This window comes from Oreochromis aureus, linkage group 18, assembly GCF_013358895.1.
Source record: "Oreochromis aureus strain Israel breed Guangdong linkage group 18, ZZ_aureus, whole genome shotgun sequence".
NCBI lineage: Eukaryota > Metazoa > Chordata > Actinopteri > Cichliformes > Cichlidae > Oreochromis > Oreochromis aureus.
In genome coordinates this window covers 27,505,982-27,524,250 of record NC_052959.1, presented here as the reverse complement: position 1 = coordinate 27,524,250, position 18,269 = coordinate 27,505,982, and the positions used below count along the sequence as shown (strand labels likewise).

Below are 18,269 nucleotides of genomic sequence, written 5' to 3'. Positions count from 1 at the left end.
ACTGCTAATGTGATATGAAGCCAAAGTCCAATGATTAAGTCCAGAAAAAGTGCATTGTGATAAATATTTAGAGCCTTGCAAATGTATGGCGTGTGTCTCTGGCCTGTTTGTATTGCATTATTGTATTTATTTTATAAGTGTGTCATCATTCACACAGAGCAGAGGCTGCTGGCTTACTGTGCTACAGAGTTTGAATTTATCCTCACTACATTTCCTGAGCCTGCAGCTTGAGGGTTCTTTGTATTTTGAGCCACCTACACAACCTTTGATGATTGCTTTGATCCCACTAATTCTTTCCCACTTACTCCCCAGTGGTCACATACTGTATGCTTCAGCTGCAGAATGTACTTACCACTATGGTCTTGTGTAAAGAGCACAATTGTTCTTTTATATTCTTACTGATGATGCTTGCGTTTATCTCCATCTGTCTTTTTTAGCTCCACAAATCATTCACTAATCATTCATTGAGGAATGATCTCACCAAGCATCGCCTTCAGTTTCTGTTAGTGTCCAAATTCTGATGGTTTTGTTTTTCAGACACGTCACATTTAGTTTCGTGTTACCTTTGTTACGCAAAACATGCATTCATAATGTTTATTACATGCTTTTAACATAACATGCTCTTACATTTTGAGTTCTCATTAAAAAAAATGATTCTTATTCTGTAAAATTTTCTCTCTATATATGCAGCCCTTTATACTAGTATCAGTATGATGTCTCACTTTCAACGCAGAGATTAAGTATTTTAGTAAATCATTTAGAGTAACTGTCATTTTGAAAAGCTTTTAGGGAATATTTACCTCTGCACTCGTGTTGCTTTGGCGATAACTGCCTGTTTCAACCATATACAGTTTGTTGGCTTACATCAGAGGAGAGAGAGGAGTCTAGCAGAGCTCTGATTTATTGGTGTGAAAAGCTCCTGCTGCTAAACAATAGGAAGCTGTCAGCTTTGAACACGCAGAGCAAAGCTTTGCCTCGTCTGTGCTCTGAGGACAATAACGATTGAGCCCCGATCTTTGCAGAAGTGGGAGTTTGTCAGGTTTGAACTCTGGCTGTGCCATCACATTTGAAAGGATGGGATGCGTGTTTGCAAAAGTGGACATACATTTTTGATTTTTCTCCACTGTTTGTGTGCAACTAAGGTAAGTGTGGAAAGCATGAGCAACGCAAAGTCTAGTATAGGGAAGAAAATCTGCCTTCCTGCTCCCCCCCCCCTACAAATTCAGACATACAACCAGACACTGGTTCAGACAGTAATTCATCAAGGCTGCCAAACACACAGTCAGCAGCTGGAAGGATGTTATATAGACAGACTGATGAAAGTTATACCTTTAAATCAGCCTTCCACCTACAGCTTGTTGCCTCATTGTGTTTTCATCATTGTGTCATTTCATAAAAATAGTGTTGACAGTTTGAAGCCTCTGGGGAAGCAGAGGCGACATGTGGATCTGCTGCAGATGACAGGAGGAGGAGAAATAAAAACATACAGGCTTGTCAGCACACTTAGAATAAAACAAAGCCTGAGCCTGAAAGAAGACAGACACAGAAATCGATGTTGCATCATTGTTCTCGGGGAGCACGCTTAGGCCTTGATTGCTTGTGATATCAGCAATATAACCATTTCAACCCCTCGGGAAGATCTCTACACAGAAGGGTGGAAAGTAAAGATAATGGCGCTTAACTTTTGTGATTTCAGGGGGTACAGCATCCAGGCAGAAGGGCTTCCGCGGCTGTATCCGCTCTCTGCAGCTGAACGGTGTCACTCTGGACCTGGAGGAGAGGGCGAAGATAACACCAGGCGTTCAACCTGGCTGCCCGGGTCACTGCAGCAGCTACGGCTCGCTCTGCCAGAACCATGGCCGCTGTATGGACAGAGCTAATGGCTTCCACTGTGACTGTAGCCTGTCAGCGTACACCGGAGTCTTCTGCCAAACAGGTACACACACAGTGTAGCGAGAGTCATACTTTAAAAATGTCTGGATGCTGTAAAGATGTTGTTTAGCTGAGGGAGCTCATCGTCACAGGCGCTAACAAATAGCCACAAATTATTTCACTTGCAACGTTATCAAATATGTATAAAGAAGTAGGTGGTAGAAATCCTTGAAGTTCTTAGTGTAGTGGAGTGGAAGAGAGCGAGTATGCCTCACAGATGATGCAAAAATACAAAAGAAGCAGTACTGTAGGGAGATCTCCCAACCACTCGCTGCTGAGTTACATGGTGTAAACTAGAAAACTGGCACATCTTGGAGGTTTTTACAGAGGCTCTGTTAAAAAGTTCGTCTTCTCAGCAAAACTCAGCAGGAAAGTTTTAGAAAAATCTAAAACCACAAATCAGACAACAGGAAGTGACAGGAAGACTTTAACATTCTGTTGACAAAATTCTCACAAAGTGTTTCAGTCTTTGAAAAGCTGAAGCCATTAAAAGGTCATGTTTTCTTCTGAGTTGAGCAGCATTAATGGTTCCACCTGCCTTGACGTCTCTATAGGAGACCTGTTATAAACACTTTACAACATGCTGCACAGAGCCACTTAATGTGTCTGACCTCTTTCCTCGGCTTTACATTTAATTTCATAAGCTCTTATATCCCACAAGCCAAGGTTAAAGCTGTGGTTATGTGTCGGCTTGTGGTTGCTGCTGGAGGAGTCCTTGAGCCCAAGAATCAACTCTGTGTTTACATCCCTGTGAAGTCGGTTAGAACATACAGACATTCAAAGTTTCTATTTTTGTAAATAGAACTATAATAGGATGAATTATCATAATAATGAAACTCAAAATAAATGGATATGGTAATAAAAATAAATACAAATATTCAAAGTGGATGTTAAGGTTAAGGTAATCATCTTTATTGTTTCACAGAATCGTTTTTCTGCAGTTGACACTCGTTAAAAAGTATTCAAAGTATTTTGGTTTGAATTAAATTCATTGCATTAATGATGCATCTTCACATTGAACTTTATGTCTGGGTACAAACATTTCACTGAGTTCAGCGGGTTAAGAGGACTCTCCACCCCTCTTTCATTCCCGCTGTTGGCATCTACTCTCTTCAGCCTGCTAAAGCACCACAAGTGCGTTTGATTGCTTTGATTCATTAGTTGAATAGAGAACAGATACAACTGTATTTAAAGTTGGAGCCAAACTTGTTAAACACTTTGGGTAATTAGTTTTTGTTTTTCTTCCCATTCGTGTGGTGTTAAAAATATATTTATTTATATATATTGAAACTGAGAGGCAACCTTAGTTATATGAATTGTACATTTTGTCATTTCTATCAGAGGAAAAACAACACAAGACGTACCAATGAGCTGCTCATGTAGATGCAAATGTGTACAGTAGTGTGCAAGCGTCTTGAGCCATCCCTCACTTCTTTACATTTTGCTTCCAATGAGCCAGACCTTCTTGTATTTTTTTTAAGGTGGTCATGATCAGAGGTTCTCCAGGCTTTCTAAAAATTCTTTCAAATCTCTTCTTTGGACATTGGCTGCTTTTAAGTTTTTTTAGTCCAGTCCTTGTACCCTACCATTTTCAAAAGAATGTTTTTTTGTTTTGTTTTGTTTCTTTAGGTACTTCACACTGACCTACAAATCATACAGGCATAAATAAAAGGCAGCTAGCTGAAGAGCTCAATCAGTGCTGTGTCTAAACATAGCAGCTTAGCAGAGAACCTATTTTAAATTGTACCTTGTATAATTTGTTCCCACTTTTTTAGTTGAATCTATGAAAAATGTCAGAGATAACATGGCTGACAGGCAAAAAAAAAAAATGTAATAATAATAGAGGTAGGTAGGTGCTATAACCTTTCTGTGGCCGCTTTTTTCCAGAGGTGTCAGTCAGCTTCAAGTCAGGAACGTCTGTCAGCTACACCTTCAAGGAGCCCTACGAGTTGAGCAGGAACAGCAGCGCTCTGCCGTCCTCCATCTACTCTGACATGACGCTCAGAGGAGAAAACGTCTCCCTGAGCTTCAGGACGAACCAGAGTCCAGCTCTGCTGCTCTACGTCAGCTCCTACTACAGAGAATACCTGGCTGTGCTCATCAACAAGCATGGTGAGGAGAACACCTGTCTTGCAGGAAGACAAAACTTTTAATTTTTCAAAAGTTTTTATACCAGATGACACATTTAAGAGGGCTTTTATTTCACCTTGCATTTCTTCTTCTCCATGTTCAGTTTGGTCTTCTCTCCTCTTCGTCCTTCAGACTTGAGGTTGAATGTCTTCTGTTATTTATGGACCAACTCTTTCACCCTCCAAATATTTTTCTGTAATTCTTTCTTGTTAATGATCCATCTTGTCCTTCGTTATGGATGTCACTTCTTTTAAACGCAACACAATTTCAAACCTTAACCAAAAAAACTTTGTGGGGGAAAGTAAAAAAACAGAGCCTTTCACCCAGTTTTTTTTTATATCAAAGTTCTCCTCACCTCTTAGTCTTTCCCGTTCCCGTCATCTTTTCCACATATCAGGCTCTGCCCTCTCCTGCTTCTCTCAGTCTTCTCCTCCTCTTCTGCTTAGCAGCTTCAGAAGATCTAAAAGAATCTGTCAGATCTTTCCTCTCTCTGGATCCCTGACTACTCTACTACTGTCTACTCTACTGCCTTTTAACACGTCCAGCTGTTTCGTCTTTGAAAAAGTGCTGCAGGAATAAGAATTTGGGTGGCAGGTTAGCGTGGACAGACCCTAAAATGTGGTGTCAAATTAATCCTATAAAAGTTGCAACAGAGGCACTTTGAATTTGGAATTACATTTTCAGCATCCAGCAATAAAATTGGCACTTTGCTGCTAGGTTAGCTATAGATGGATTTTTTTTTTTCTGCTGTTAATGCCCTGTTGTCCATCAGCTTTCTCTGAGTTATTAAGGCTTCATGCTGATCAGGGAGTTGACAGGTAAATGTGCTTAAAAGTGTCCAGTGAAATCCTTAAGAGCTTTCTCTTGTTCTGCTTATTTCTTTTGCTGCACTTAAACCTTCTTCAGCCAAAATCATAGATATTCATGATTAATCACTTAAGTCTTGCTTTCAAGAACTTTTGCATAAACCACTTTATCAGAAACGGCAGCTACGGGAATGAGCTTTAATACATCAAGTAATTATTCCTTTTTGGTAAATACACCTAATTAAAAGATGAACACAGTGAATCATGATTATGAAGTGTTTCTTATGGGATTATTTATAATTGAAAAATATTATTCTGATAACATGGATGCATTTGAAGGACAATATATAATTTCATATCCTTGGTTTTAATCTTAAAAGCCCCAAAGAAATAACGTTGCTTTATATAAATCCGCTCCTAATGCTCTGTATATTAGGAAAATTAATTAGATTTAGAGTTTTGTTATTGATAGGGAATTACCTCTTAATCCTCTTAAAATGGAAAGCTTTATTAACTCAGTGATGAATCCGAAAGATGCGAATCTAAGGTTATTTTTCTTAAGGATGTTTTTTCGTAAAGGTTATAGCACACACGGATGTTTTCATTAAGAGAAAGAAAGAAGTTTAATGTGGAAAAACTTTGTGTGTTTGTGTGATTAAGATAAGCTGGAGGTGAGATACAAGCTGGACAGCAGCAGAGACGCCGAAGTGCTGGGGAGCAAAGTGAGGAGCCTCACCAACGGACAGCTGCACACCGTCTCCATCAGGAGACTGACAGACTCTGTGTCTGTGCAGGTGAGGAAAACAACACAAATACTGTATAACTACATTTATGGTTTTACTTGTGTGCAATATACACTATAAAATACATGCATACAGTATATGACAAGGTGATCTGTGCTTCCTTAAATCTTCAAGAGACTACAAAAGCGGGGACTGCACGAGTGAGTAGAAAATAGTGAGGAGCATCTCACCTTACACACAAAATAACAATACTGTTCAATTTTAACAGCTTTGAAGAGACAGAAGAGTGGAATCTCTGCCGTTTCAACTCTTTTTTTTTTTTAGACTTCCACTTTAAAATAAAGGGTTACAATGTTTTTTTCACCACCAGATGGGGACAAAAAGCAGTATGCTCTGATCAATCAGGTTATTTTAAAGATTGATTGAATGTTTTGCAGTTCCTGCTTGAGCATTTATTCCCAGATATCCCACTGTGCTCTCACTGTTTTAAAACAGGAGTGTGAATAGGTACTGTTACAACTTACCCGTCAGTATTGGCCACTAAAACCCTGACTTACTTTTGCTTTTATTAACCTGAGTCTATTAACCCCGACACTTGAAGAACAGTGAAGAGCATTGGATGTTGTTTCGTTTATGGTCCATAGACTACCACAGAAAAGTTAATGTGCTCCCTTTTCTAGCCCCTGTAATTTAGCAGTTTCCATTCAGTTTCCAGATGAAGACCCTAAAAATAAATAAATATAAATACATAAATGTCATATTCTGTATTTAATATTTTCTATCTGTATGGTATGCTTCAAACATGGCATACACACAGCTTCTATTTGTCACAGATACGATAACTTCACAGCTGTGCATAGGCTCCTTCCTTTACTTCCTTCACCATCAGTCAAAACATTGGAAAATGATCCTGAAACCACTAACGTAAAATGTATAGCACAGCAGTTTCTTTGGCAGTTCAAAACGATTTGTCTGAAACGAGTTTCCATTTGTTAAAAGTTTTTTACTTTTTAACTTAAATTATTTTCAAGTGGATCCAGTCACATCATGTCACTTCAGGAAGGCTCAATAACCCCTGTCTTAATTTAGTTCGAGGAAGCTCCAGTTATTACTGCAGAGCTATGGAAGGATAGCAGGGATAAACTACACATTAAAACAGCTCTGGATGAAATATAGATCAACTTCAAAATATCTAAATCTCATGAACAGCGTTAACAACAGCCTCAGATGATATATGAGGTAAACTTAATCTAACTGGGAGCCAGCAGCCTGGACGTCTCTATAATTATCAACACCCTGAGATGAAATATAAGGTGACCTCGTCTTGATGCAGTTTGTCAAGACTCCAGTGAAATATGAGTTGCATCTCATCTTACCGGTTTCCATCACCTCGAATCGTTATATTGTTACAACATGCTTCAGGAACATCAGGTGACCTTCATCGATTGTCACCCAGCTGCTTCTTGATGGCCAGCAGTATAGACTCTCTAAAGTGGTCTCACAATTGAACACCATCATATCCTCTCCCCCTGAGCGAATGAAAAATGAAAAACTAAATCACCCTGGGCTACTAATACATCATGCCCTCTCTTTCTGCGCTCTTATCAGATGGCCCAGTGTTTGGTTTCCTTTAGGTTTACTGACACACTCCATTAGATCCTTAAAATAGTACATCAAAGTTTGTCAGAGACAAAAAGATAAAGTTCTGGACTTGGGCGCCGTGTGTAAACACAAGGGACCTAACTGAGAGAGCAAAAGGTACTTCCTGTTCAATAGAACCAATCTAGGTTATAATATGTGGAAACCTACTGTAATTTCAGTGATATTATATCAGCTTAAGTCTATAAAAATGTACCTAGAGCTTATTTCATATCAGCAGAACTGCAAACTGCAAACCCAATTGGAGGTGCTTTCTTAACCAGTAATTGTTTTATCACCCTCTCCCTGCATAGGCATCCAAAGCAGGTAGTTAAAGTGGACAAACTCCCAGACTTCCTGCTTGTCTTTGAGTTTTCATAATTTAATTCAAAGCATGTTTAATAGCTTTTTTCCATTTGCCTGTTTAATTTAATGTCAGTCATTTTGCAAGCACTTTTCCAGGTTTTGAACACAAGCTCAGTCATGTGTTTTATTTGTCTTTTTTCAAAAATTTGACACAAATCCGTTGGAGGGTTGCATTCTGGTAAATGTCATCTAGTGAAAAAAAAATATGGTTTTTTAACAATAATATCATACTGTGGTGACCTCTTTTAAAAACACAAATCCCTTGGAGGGTTGCATTAGGAAGGGCATCGAGTGTAAAAAAAAAATAATAATAACAATAATATCCTACTGTGGTGACCTCTTACAGATAAGAGGGCAGCAGAAAGAAGCAAGTAGAATGGTATAAATGTAAAGATATGTGATTCATTGCAATAAATCACCCCTTTCTCTTTAGCCTTGTATGTGCCCTAGCTTCAATATAAAAATGTCAAAGGTCAGAGCTAGTACTTTTTTTGTTTTTGGTCTGTTCAGCGCTCCATCTATTTTCAGTCTCTTATCCACGTCTGCATCTGGGTCGTCTGCAGTTTAAGCAAAGATGCCCTGTCGTCCCATTCTCTGGGGGAAGGTCTGGGTAGGTGTCTTGGGTCTGTCCTCAGCCTCCTCCCATTAAGAAATGCCTGGTCCACCTCAGCTGGCTCCTTTGTCGATGTGCAGGAGTAGCAGCTCTAATCTAAGCCCTTTCTCAATAACTGAGCTCTTTAGCTCATCTCTAAGGAAGAACCTTGTCACCCATGAAAAAAAAGCTCATTTCCACCACTTGTATCCATGACCTCATTCTTTTGGTGACAACTTGTGGCCGTGGCCAGGGTAGCAACGTAGATCAACCGGTAAATCTTACAGCTTTGCTTAATGTTCACCTCTCCTCACCTCAATAACAGCCATCTGTTAATCCTCCGCTCCCCTCTCCCCTCACTCATGAAGCTGTTCTGGGTCTGAACCAAAGATCATTATGAATACTTTTTCCATTTCTCCTAATAGGTCTTGTAAATACACTTCTTTATCTTAAAGCTCCAGCATGGTGTAACTATGACCTCAAGTAAATGTTACTTCAAACAGTAGATGTCTTGTTGAAGTAATCAGCATTTATAATGACTTACAAAAGTTTTTCGTTTTTTTTCCCTTTGATGGAAACTTCAGTTATGATTTTGACTAGGTTTTCTTCTTCACGGCCACATGGTGAGATACTCTCTGTGGAGCTGCTCTAATTAAAATAATCTCCAGTGGTGAATTTCACTCTGGATGACTGAATGTTTTTAACTGCAAGTTTGGACTCTGTTGCTTATTCCTCCCTTTGAGCTGGTGAGATAAAGGGAAAGCTGAACATTGAAAAAAAAAAAAAAAATCAAATTTAAAAAGGATGGAGCGCCAGATTCACATCACCGCTGACTGAAAAGTAATGACTGGCACGAAAGTAAAACTCACTGCGTCTAATAACTAGAATAGCTCACAGAACAATGTAATACTTTGCTCGTTTTTATGCCTAGGGCATTTTAAAATTTTAATTTGATCTTATTCCACTTCCAGCTGTTCATGTCCTAGTTGATGCACTTTCAACATTCAGTTTTCATTTTTCTTAATGGTTCTATTATTTCAATAACTTTCCTTTTGTTTTTTTAATGATCAATTTGTATTCAGATCTTTTAATTTTCTGTGCTTTTATTTGTCTTAAATTATCCTGTATTGTATTCTACTTTACAAATTAAAAGTTGAACGAAAGCCGATTTATTTATTTATTTTTTTCAGATTGACCAAAATGCCAAAGAAGACTTCAACCTGACATCTGACGGGGAATTTAATGCCATCAAGTCGCTGGTGTTGGGCAGAGTGCACGGTGAGTGAGGACACAGTAAAAGCAGAGAGAAGGTCTTTTTAGTTAGGGAGCACTCAGACTCACATTCATTTGATAACAGCTCTGAGAAGTTTGGTGCCTGACTCTCAGCGTGAGCTTTCTTAGAAAAACTGACTGTAATAAATGGAACCAGAGCTGTTAGCAGGACAAAGTGATATTTTCATCTTAGTACTGAGTGCTCAGAAATGTTGAGTCAAGAAGTAAACAAAAGATATTTTAAGTAGTTTCTGGGTTTTGGGGAGGCACTCTGCAATCTTGGACCTTTGCAACAACTTTTTTCTGATATTCTGACTGAGTTGCAGATTACTCTAGAGCAGGGGTGTCAAACTCATTTTACACCACAGGCCACATATAGCCCACTTTGATCTTAAGCAGGCCAGTGAAGCTCCCCTTTCTGTCAGTGTAAAAAAGTAACATATTTAACTGTTTGTGTACATGATAAAGAAAACGCTGCTGTGACATAGAAAGAAACCTGTTAGCACCACTCTTTGGACTTAAAGTGTAAAATGGCAGAAAAAGTTCTGGTAAGTCATTGTCCGGATTGTCCAGGTTTTGTTTGTTTGTTTGTTCGTTTGTTTGCTGGGGGGGAATCTGTTTACCTGCTTTTTAATCATTTGCTATTTTAGCTGTTTGGTGGTCGCTGAAATGATTTTGTGAGCTTTTAGCTGAGATTCTGATGTTTCTGTGGATCCCACATGTCTATATTTAAATAACAGATCTGGCGGTACATCCCATTAAACCAGATGTTCTCCCTCTTGTCCCCCAATACCGTGAGCATTGGGTTTCAACAAGTTAATTGTTTATTGCTTAATTACTTTGTGTAGTATGAAAAAGGGAGGTTTTTTATCACTAGGAAAAACTGTAAAACTTAAAACTGAAAATACAGTTAAACTTCCAATAATTGCAAGTTTTTGTTTTTAGCTTCCTGTGATTATGACTGGATTTAATCGAGCTGGATTGATCTGAACTGTATCATAAATGGAACTGGTACATTTCTGCCTTAATTTAAGATTTAAGTTCCTAGTGTTGATAAATCCATCCATCCGTTTTCTGCTGTTTATCTAGGGCTGTGTTGCGGGGGCAGCAGCCTTTTTTTGCAAAGGTCTTTACACAAACAGTTGCAACATCTTCCTCTGTGTGTCTGTATGTCTCTTACATATACGCATCACGCGACACAAGCCACGCAGTGAGCATAAAAATGACCTACGTAAGTGTTCCCAGGCTGAGAGAAGTTCTCTCCGCAACATGTCCTCCTCCTCCTTCCTGTAGGACATACCTGGAACACCTCACCCCCAAGAGGACTCCTAATCAAATGTCTGAACCACCACAGGTGGCCTCTTTCAATGTGGAGGAGTAGCAGCTCTACTCTGAGTCCCTCCCAAATAAGCCAGCTGTCTTTTCTTGATAAACTGAAAAAGAAAAATAATAGTTATTATTATATAATATAATCATTATATTATCTCTATCCAGTCCAGATCTTGTGTACCTTTGGACTGCTCCAGCACTGCTCATCCCTGGAGGTCTCATTCTGACTACTTGAATGTGCTTCTTCCAGTTTTAAACTTTTAAATGGGAATCAGCTGTTTCTTTAGTGCATTGCTTTTTCTACTTCCTCTCCAGTCCTGGGCAGAGACTTGAAACAGTGTTGGGGTGATTACAGTTTTTACAATTTTTAAAAAGCCAGTAATTTTTTCCCTCGGTGCCTCCATGAAAGATGGACTAAGATATAAACTGTGAATAAGAGTCTGAGAGACCACAGGCTGCAGTCACAGCTCTTTCATAAAAAAGAACAACTAACAGTGGAACAAAAATAGAACAATACATATTTTCATACCATGTATCAGAAATTTCCATAAGTACTTTTAAGATATATCATGAAAGAAAATGACTTTAAAAATATAAATAAACTGATGTTGAAAGGAATCACTTTAGTAGGATGTAAGTAGTCAGTGTGAACTTTATTTCTTCATTTATCTAGCTAATGTTGGTGTATAGGAAAATCTCGGTCAATTACAGCAACTGTATTTAATAACAAAAGAGGTAAAGCACCAGTACTGTATATTGCAATAGACCTTAGTACAGCACACCAAGTTTTAAAACTGTCATGTCAGCATGTTACCCTGCAGTCGAACTAGAGGAGGCAGAGAGTCAGATCAGGATCAGGAAAACATCAGGAAAGTAGATTCTCTGTCGCTCCCCTTCAATCCTGTCATCCATCAGCCTAACTAATGGACCAGGAAGGAATACAGAAAGACAAAGTAGGGGGTGGGGGTGGGGATCACCTGAGAGGAGCTTACAGGCTGCGGCAGTGTCGCCTGCTGCTCTCATCAACATGCAGATGTATGCTGGTTAAAACCACAGTCACCTCTCAGTCATCTGAACTGATAGTGATGCAGCTGCTTCCAGCATTAATGTTGGCTTCTGCAGCTGCTGTTTACACTGCTGTGAAGGAGCAGAGGTGAATGATGGAGGGATTTAAGTCAATAAAATCAAGAGATAAAGCTGGAGAGTGTCTCATAATGTGATGGTTGCAGACTGAAAGCAGAATAACTGACTGTCTGCTATAACAGAGGTGAGTGAGTGTATGCTGATGATCATATGATTGTATATGAAAGATGGACATGCCACCCATTGATTTGTCGAAATCAGTTTTGGTGCTTTAACTTCAGATTCATAGCATCATAAACTGCAGTTTGTGTACATTGTAAACAACAAAAAAGCAAGCTTTTAATACTGATGATCAGTGAAAGTCCACAAATTACAAGTCCTAAATAAATATCCAATCAAACAGGGCAAGATGGAAGGGATAGCAAACCATTAAGCCATAATGATTAGACAGGACTGTAACAGAGGAAGTTACACTAGGCAGAATGGCACAATAAATATAAAGACAGAGACAGAATTAATCACAGGAAACTGACTGAGGATTTGATACAGGAGGGTAACAAGCAACAGGTGAAGACAGTCAAGACAGCGAGTCAGAGGAGATAGTGAAACACAAAACAAGATGCAAGAAAATTATCCAAATAAGACAGGAAATGACAAAAGAACCCAAATTAACACAGACAAGAAAACTCACACGAAACTTGAAACAAAAGGGAACACAAGAAAGGAGACACTAATACAAAAATCTAAACCATAAAACCTGGAATAAAGGAAAGTAAGGATTCCGACCTAAGAACATGATCAATCCAATGGATCATTTCACACTATCCCCATCTTTGTCAGAGCCACAACAGACTGGGAGAGGTTGAAGTTACAAATAGGCCAACCACATTGCAAAGCATATTAGTCATCAGATATTTGCATTAAAAATGCTCTAAAGGTTTGTTTTGTTTTTTTTTAAGTCCAGTTTTGTGACCCAAATAAGTGGAAGTGACGTAGGAGACAACCACTTATCCACCTGTTAAAAGTGCTAGTGTTGGTCAAGTAAAAAAAAAAAAAAAAGATCCATCCTATGGTTTGACTAAGGGAGCAACTAGCTGGAACAACCAAAATTGTTGTTGTAGACATGCCTTTTAAATAGATATTAATGTAACTATGAGCATTTTTACATGGCCGTCACTATACCATGAGTAGAACTTTATTTTGAGCCCTGGAAATTGGGACTTTCAGGATTGAGCAGCAATTTGTGTCTTGCTGGTGCCATCACCCAGGTGAGCATACAATTCACCAACAGATAATCAGTAATGCAATCAACAAAACTGATTTGCTTAACCAGTTTAAGTTAACATATTGATAAAATGAACCAGGGAGAAAAGTGCAATCTGCCCTTCTGTCTGCATGCTGCCAGAATATAAATGGAAGATTTCTGTACTTTTAAAATAGTGTGTGCATGATAATCAGAAGATTGTAGCAACACACTAGCAACCTGTCCAGGTTGTACGCCGCCTGTCACCTTGTGATTGCCGAGACTGAGCCCCCCCCCAAAACTGGAAAAGCCTGGAAATATAATCAGATCACACTGCACCTGCACTTCTGCATGCTGAAATTATTCAGTGTGTGGCAGTTTCCACAAACATGGATTTAACTAATAAATGTGTCTCTGTTAACCCTCAGAAAACTGGCTTCGCTATTACTAATGAACAATGGTACATGCATTCATAATATTTAATTGGAAGATTATACAGCAAATAATGTACTTCATTATAAAACTTGCATCCTGAATGTTACTCTTTCTCTATAAATATAATTACTACTAATGGCCCACTCAGGCACTGTAGTTTGTGTATGAATGTTGGTGTTCGTTTTGATGTATGCAGTGTTTTGTTGTACATAATGTTTTGTTTGCCTTGGATAAGTTGTATTGTTTCTTACCACTTAATATTTCCGATGTCTTCCTTATTTCCTTCTCTTCGTTTTTATTGTGTCTCAGTTTCTTCTTTTATTTTACATCTGAACTCTTTACCCTCCCTTTTTTCTCCTCTTGTGTCTTGTCAGTAATTTATTATGTTTATGTTTTATTTACATTCTGTTTCTCCCATGCAAGTCATTAGTCTGTTTTCATACCCATCTACAAACCTCTGTTCAGTCACTGTGCATATTGACAAATTTGGGGATTATTTACTTACTTTTTTTTTAACTTTATCCATTTTGTTATTTGCTCTTTGAGGCCAGCTCCTGTGCCCTGCCTTTGGATCCTCACTCCTCACTACACATTTTCTATCTTGCTCATTTTCTCTCTCCAGAGTCCGATGACCTGGATGCAGACCTGTCCAGGTTGGCTTCCCTCGGTTTTACAGGCTGCCTGTCAGTTGTCCACTTTAACACCATCAGCCCTCTGAAAGAAGCTCTGCTCCGCCCTGACTCCAGCCCCGTCATCATCACTGGACCTTTAGCTCAGTCCAACTGCGGCTCTGCAGCTTCAGCCAATCCCTACTCAGCTGAGAACACACACCACCTGTCAGGTGAGAAAAGGAGGAGACACCTGACTTTTTATTATGTTTTTTATCCTTGAAAATTTAAATATGTTACATTTATTAAAAGTTTTGGCTGAACCTCTACACGTTTTATTGCAAAAATTAAATAAAAATGTCACATCTTAGTTTTTGAAAACTAGAGCTACTGTGTGGAAAATCACTGGACCACACTGAAATAATAGTAGCACCTTGTACTTTATTCCAGTTTTTTTACAAGTATTGTTCTCCATCCTTTCTCCTGATGTGCAGTTTTATATTTGTTTTAATATTTTATCAATAGATACAGTTTTAGAAGAAGGGATTTGTTCCAGTTTGCATCTTAAGTAGACATCTAAACTGAGCCAGCCAGTTTGGCAGAATATAAGCCGCACCCAGTACAGCTGATAACAGTGACTGTGCAGTGTCGTAACTGAGACACTTTCATGCATCACTGAGTTAGCGTGTCAGATGTAAAGCCTTTAAATGAAAACGTACCATCTTTTTTGTTTATGCTAACACTTCAACTCCACAGGAGCTACGTCAACAATGCATTTCATCTTCATAATATCAAAATATTTAATTCTCAGGACAGATGTTGAAGGCCAGTGTAATTGATTGTGCTACAACACACAGGCAAATTTAGTACAAAAACTATGATGCCAGGTAATGCAAAAACCAATCTGGCCAATGGGATTTGGAGTTGATTCTGTGATTACGGTGGCATACATCTCCTGCTGTCTTTCATTTTTGCGTTGAAACCGAATGAAAGCTGCTCTTCCAGCTCAGAAACGGCTCGTTAATTACGTGAAGTATGCTCCTTGTTTTGGGAGTCTAATGACAGTATGACTGACGATTTAATGAATTTGAGACACAGGAGATTCGTTTGGGATTTCCATCCTTTGGGTTCTTTCTAATCCAGTTTGCAACGCTTTACAGCTCTTGTAGAGCTGAAGTAATCTTCCCTGGTCTGTTGTTTTGTGTGTGGGGTTTTTTCAGTCTCTGCTTTTCATTTCTGACTCTGATTTGATCTTATTTCTTTCTTTATTCTAATTTTGCCTCTTGTTGAGCTTCTTTCTTCTGGTGTGAATAATTTTGGCTGTTCTACCTTGTTTTTATTCTTGGAGTCCTTTGGTTTTTCACATTCTTGTCCATAGCTTTCTCCACCTTTCTCTTTTCCTCTCTCTCTCCTGTAGACCAGTCTGGTTCAGTGGGTTCGGGTGAACCCTTAGTCAATTCCATCAGGACTGACTCGGCCCTAATTGGAGGTACTAAACTGCTTTACCTTCGTATCTTCTTCACTGGACTTTACTTATAGCCATTTTCCACCCGTGCAGTGCTGGTGTGCAGGCAGTTACGCCTCGTTACCTACATTTCAAGAGATATATGCAACATTATCAGCAGAGGTTTGGTCATTTTTGTGTGAGGAGAATGACAGCAGACAGAAACTGGCCTGCATTTGTGATTTGCTGGTGATTTTTTTTAAGCAACAACAAAATTGCTTGGCTTAAAGATAGAACTCCTGACATCAGTGTCTGTGTTATTTTTGGTGGAAAATTGGACACCAGCACTGCTTCGGTGGAAAATAGTTGTTTGTCATGTCAATCGTATTGCCCTTGACTAAAAATAATGACATTTCATGTGCTTTTCTGGTGCCTTTTATTTAAAAAAAAGTGATGAGTTCAAGCTTTGTTTGTACGAATAAAGTTGTGGAGAGAGGTTGAACTCCAAGAAAGAGTAAAGTGGTGTGCCAGGCAGGAGTCCATTTAAAACTTTGCTGCTCTGCCAGCACGGATTGATTCAAAGTGAAGACTGAAAAGGTTCAATCTATAATTGTGCAGATAGAAAAGGTGAGACTCAGAGAAAAGTCATTTAAAACTGTCCATTAAACCATCCAGTACACAAAGGGCAGCCCACCTAATTAAACCAATGTAGGGATGATTTGCTGATGGGAAAACTTTTTCTGCTCTTATCTTAAAACCTCTGGCCACTTTATAATGTAATGTAGTATGAAATTGATTTCAGATGGATTCTGGGATGCCAATTAAATGAAACCTGCTCTCGTATTCCCAAATGTGCTCAACAGAGCAGAAGAGCGTGATGGCTTCAAAAGATTTAAACTGGTATTTAATGTTCTCTAAAGTGCGATTTGCAAGATAATCAAAACATTTAGAGATGGTACAACGAGGGGAAGAGTTTGCTTCCAATCCATACATCAGCTACAATAACATCAGAACATTCATTCACATTGAAATCTGAAAGGTGATATCTGATGTGTTATAAAATCCTTTTACCTTACAGGTGTCATTGCAGTAGTCATCTTTGTGATTGTGACTGCACTGGCGATAACGGCCAGATTCCTCTACCGGAGAAAGGATACATATCGTAACAAGGAAGTGAAGGGAGTCAAACAGGAGGACAGCCAAGACTTTCCTTTTAACAACCAGGCTGACTCCCAGAATCTCTCCACTGAAAACCCAAAGGAGTATTTCATTTAACTGGAGGCCCGATGACCTGATGTGCTGCTGGGCTTTTGGAGCCGAAGCTGCAGACAGACGCATCTTGACACGCCTTGGGACTTTGCAGTGCACTCGAGAGCCACTCAGACACTTCTCTGACAGAGGTGGCTCTGCAGCATGTGAAAAGCAAAGAAGAACAATTTTCACAGTGTTGTCTTTCTGTTGCTTAATGTAAAATGTGAATACACTGATGCAACAGCGTTGGACTTTAAGGGTGTTGATATACTTGTTCAAGCAACTGTAAATATTCAGCAATGTAAAACACTGAATAATGTCTTTGTAACGATCTGGCTAATGTTGAAATGTTGGAAATAATGGAGGTAACAGTATTTTTATTGTGCATGGGCAGGGAGAGTGTGAAGCTGTCTTCTGTTTGGATTTCACCTGGAGAAAGATGGGGATAAACTCCAAACCGCCTGCGAGACATTTGCCTGCATTTCAAATAATCCAACAAAAGCCATCCATGGATATTTTATATTTACCTTTTTCATGTTTCCAACTATTCTTCCCAGTAACTGGCTGTTTTTAACCCCTTCTCGAGTTTTCATTAACGTTTGTGAGGTCAGTGGTCTAAATATACAGTATATGCGAATTACATCCGTAGAAATTATTCCACATCACACAAACACATTCCAAAGTTATGAGTTTAATCACTGTTAACAGAAAATGTGTATCCTGATAATAAGAAAGCAATGTTACCACAAAGGTCGTCGTTGTCTTAGTGATTCAGGTGATGGTTCGTTGTAGGTTTTTTCACTCACTGTTCAGCCATTAGGCCCAAAGCTTTGTGTTCACTGTCACCACTCAAAGCATCATCTTTGGTGTCAGTAGGCAGCTGTATTCACAAAAAAGGCCCACTCCATTGTACATATGACGGTAGGACGTTCTGATGGCCAAATCACACTATCAAAACGTGCTTCCTGCTTGTATTTATTTAGGTAGGACAAGGTTTACGCTGTACACCAGTTTACAGAAGTACTAAATCAAGACTTGAAATATCTGAGAGTATTTTTGCACAAAAAAACATAACGCATGTCATCTTGAAAAGTTAACAAATTGACAACAGCTTAAGGAAAAGTATCCACTGTAATAAGAAGTAAAACATAATACTAACCTTTTTTTGCACGCACGAGATCGGGGTAGGATCAAAGAATAGGCGTGTGCTATTAACACCTAAAACATGGCCGTTTTGAGTAGTGCGCATACACAGTAACAACAAGTAGGACAGCTTGATAGGTAGGGTGTTTTGCCAGAACACCGGCTCAAACATCAGGCTCAGTGTGTAATGTAACGGATCATTTAGCAGCAAAAGAGCCAAATATCTTCTTACGAGTTCTTCTTATGAGACCAAA

At 39.0% G+C, this 18,269-nt stretch overlaps 1 protein-coding gene across 1 annotated transcript in view; it reads left to right on the top strand.

Annotated features, from left to right (window-relative positions):
- Nucleotides 1-17,613, top strand: part of LOC116328112 (contactin-associated protein-like 4) — a 111,537-nt gene extending 93,924 nt beyond the window's left edge. The window contains exons 18-24 of the mRNA XM_031749815.2: nucleotides 1,697-1,936; nucleotides 3,820-4,044; nucleotides 5,529-5,662; nucleotides 9,398-9,485; nucleotides 14,192-14,410; nucleotides 15,595-15,666; nucleotides 16,700-17,613. Of these exons, the coding sequence (XP_031605675.2) occupies nucleotides 1,697-1,936; nucleotides 3,820-4,044; nucleotides 5,529-5,662; nucleotides 9,398-9,485; nucleotides 14,192-14,410; nucleotides 15,595-15,666; nucleotides 16,700-16,896 (1,175 nt within the window). The 3' untranslated portion in view covers nucleotides 16,897-17,613. The remainder of the gene's footprint in view (nucleotides 1-1,696; nucleotides 1,937-3,819; nucleotides 4,045-5,528; nucleotides 5,663-9,397; nucleotides 9,486-14,191; nucleotides 14,411-15,594; nucleotides 15,667-16,699) is intronic.
- The last annotated feature ends 656 nt before the right edge of the window (nucleotides 17,614-18,269 follow it).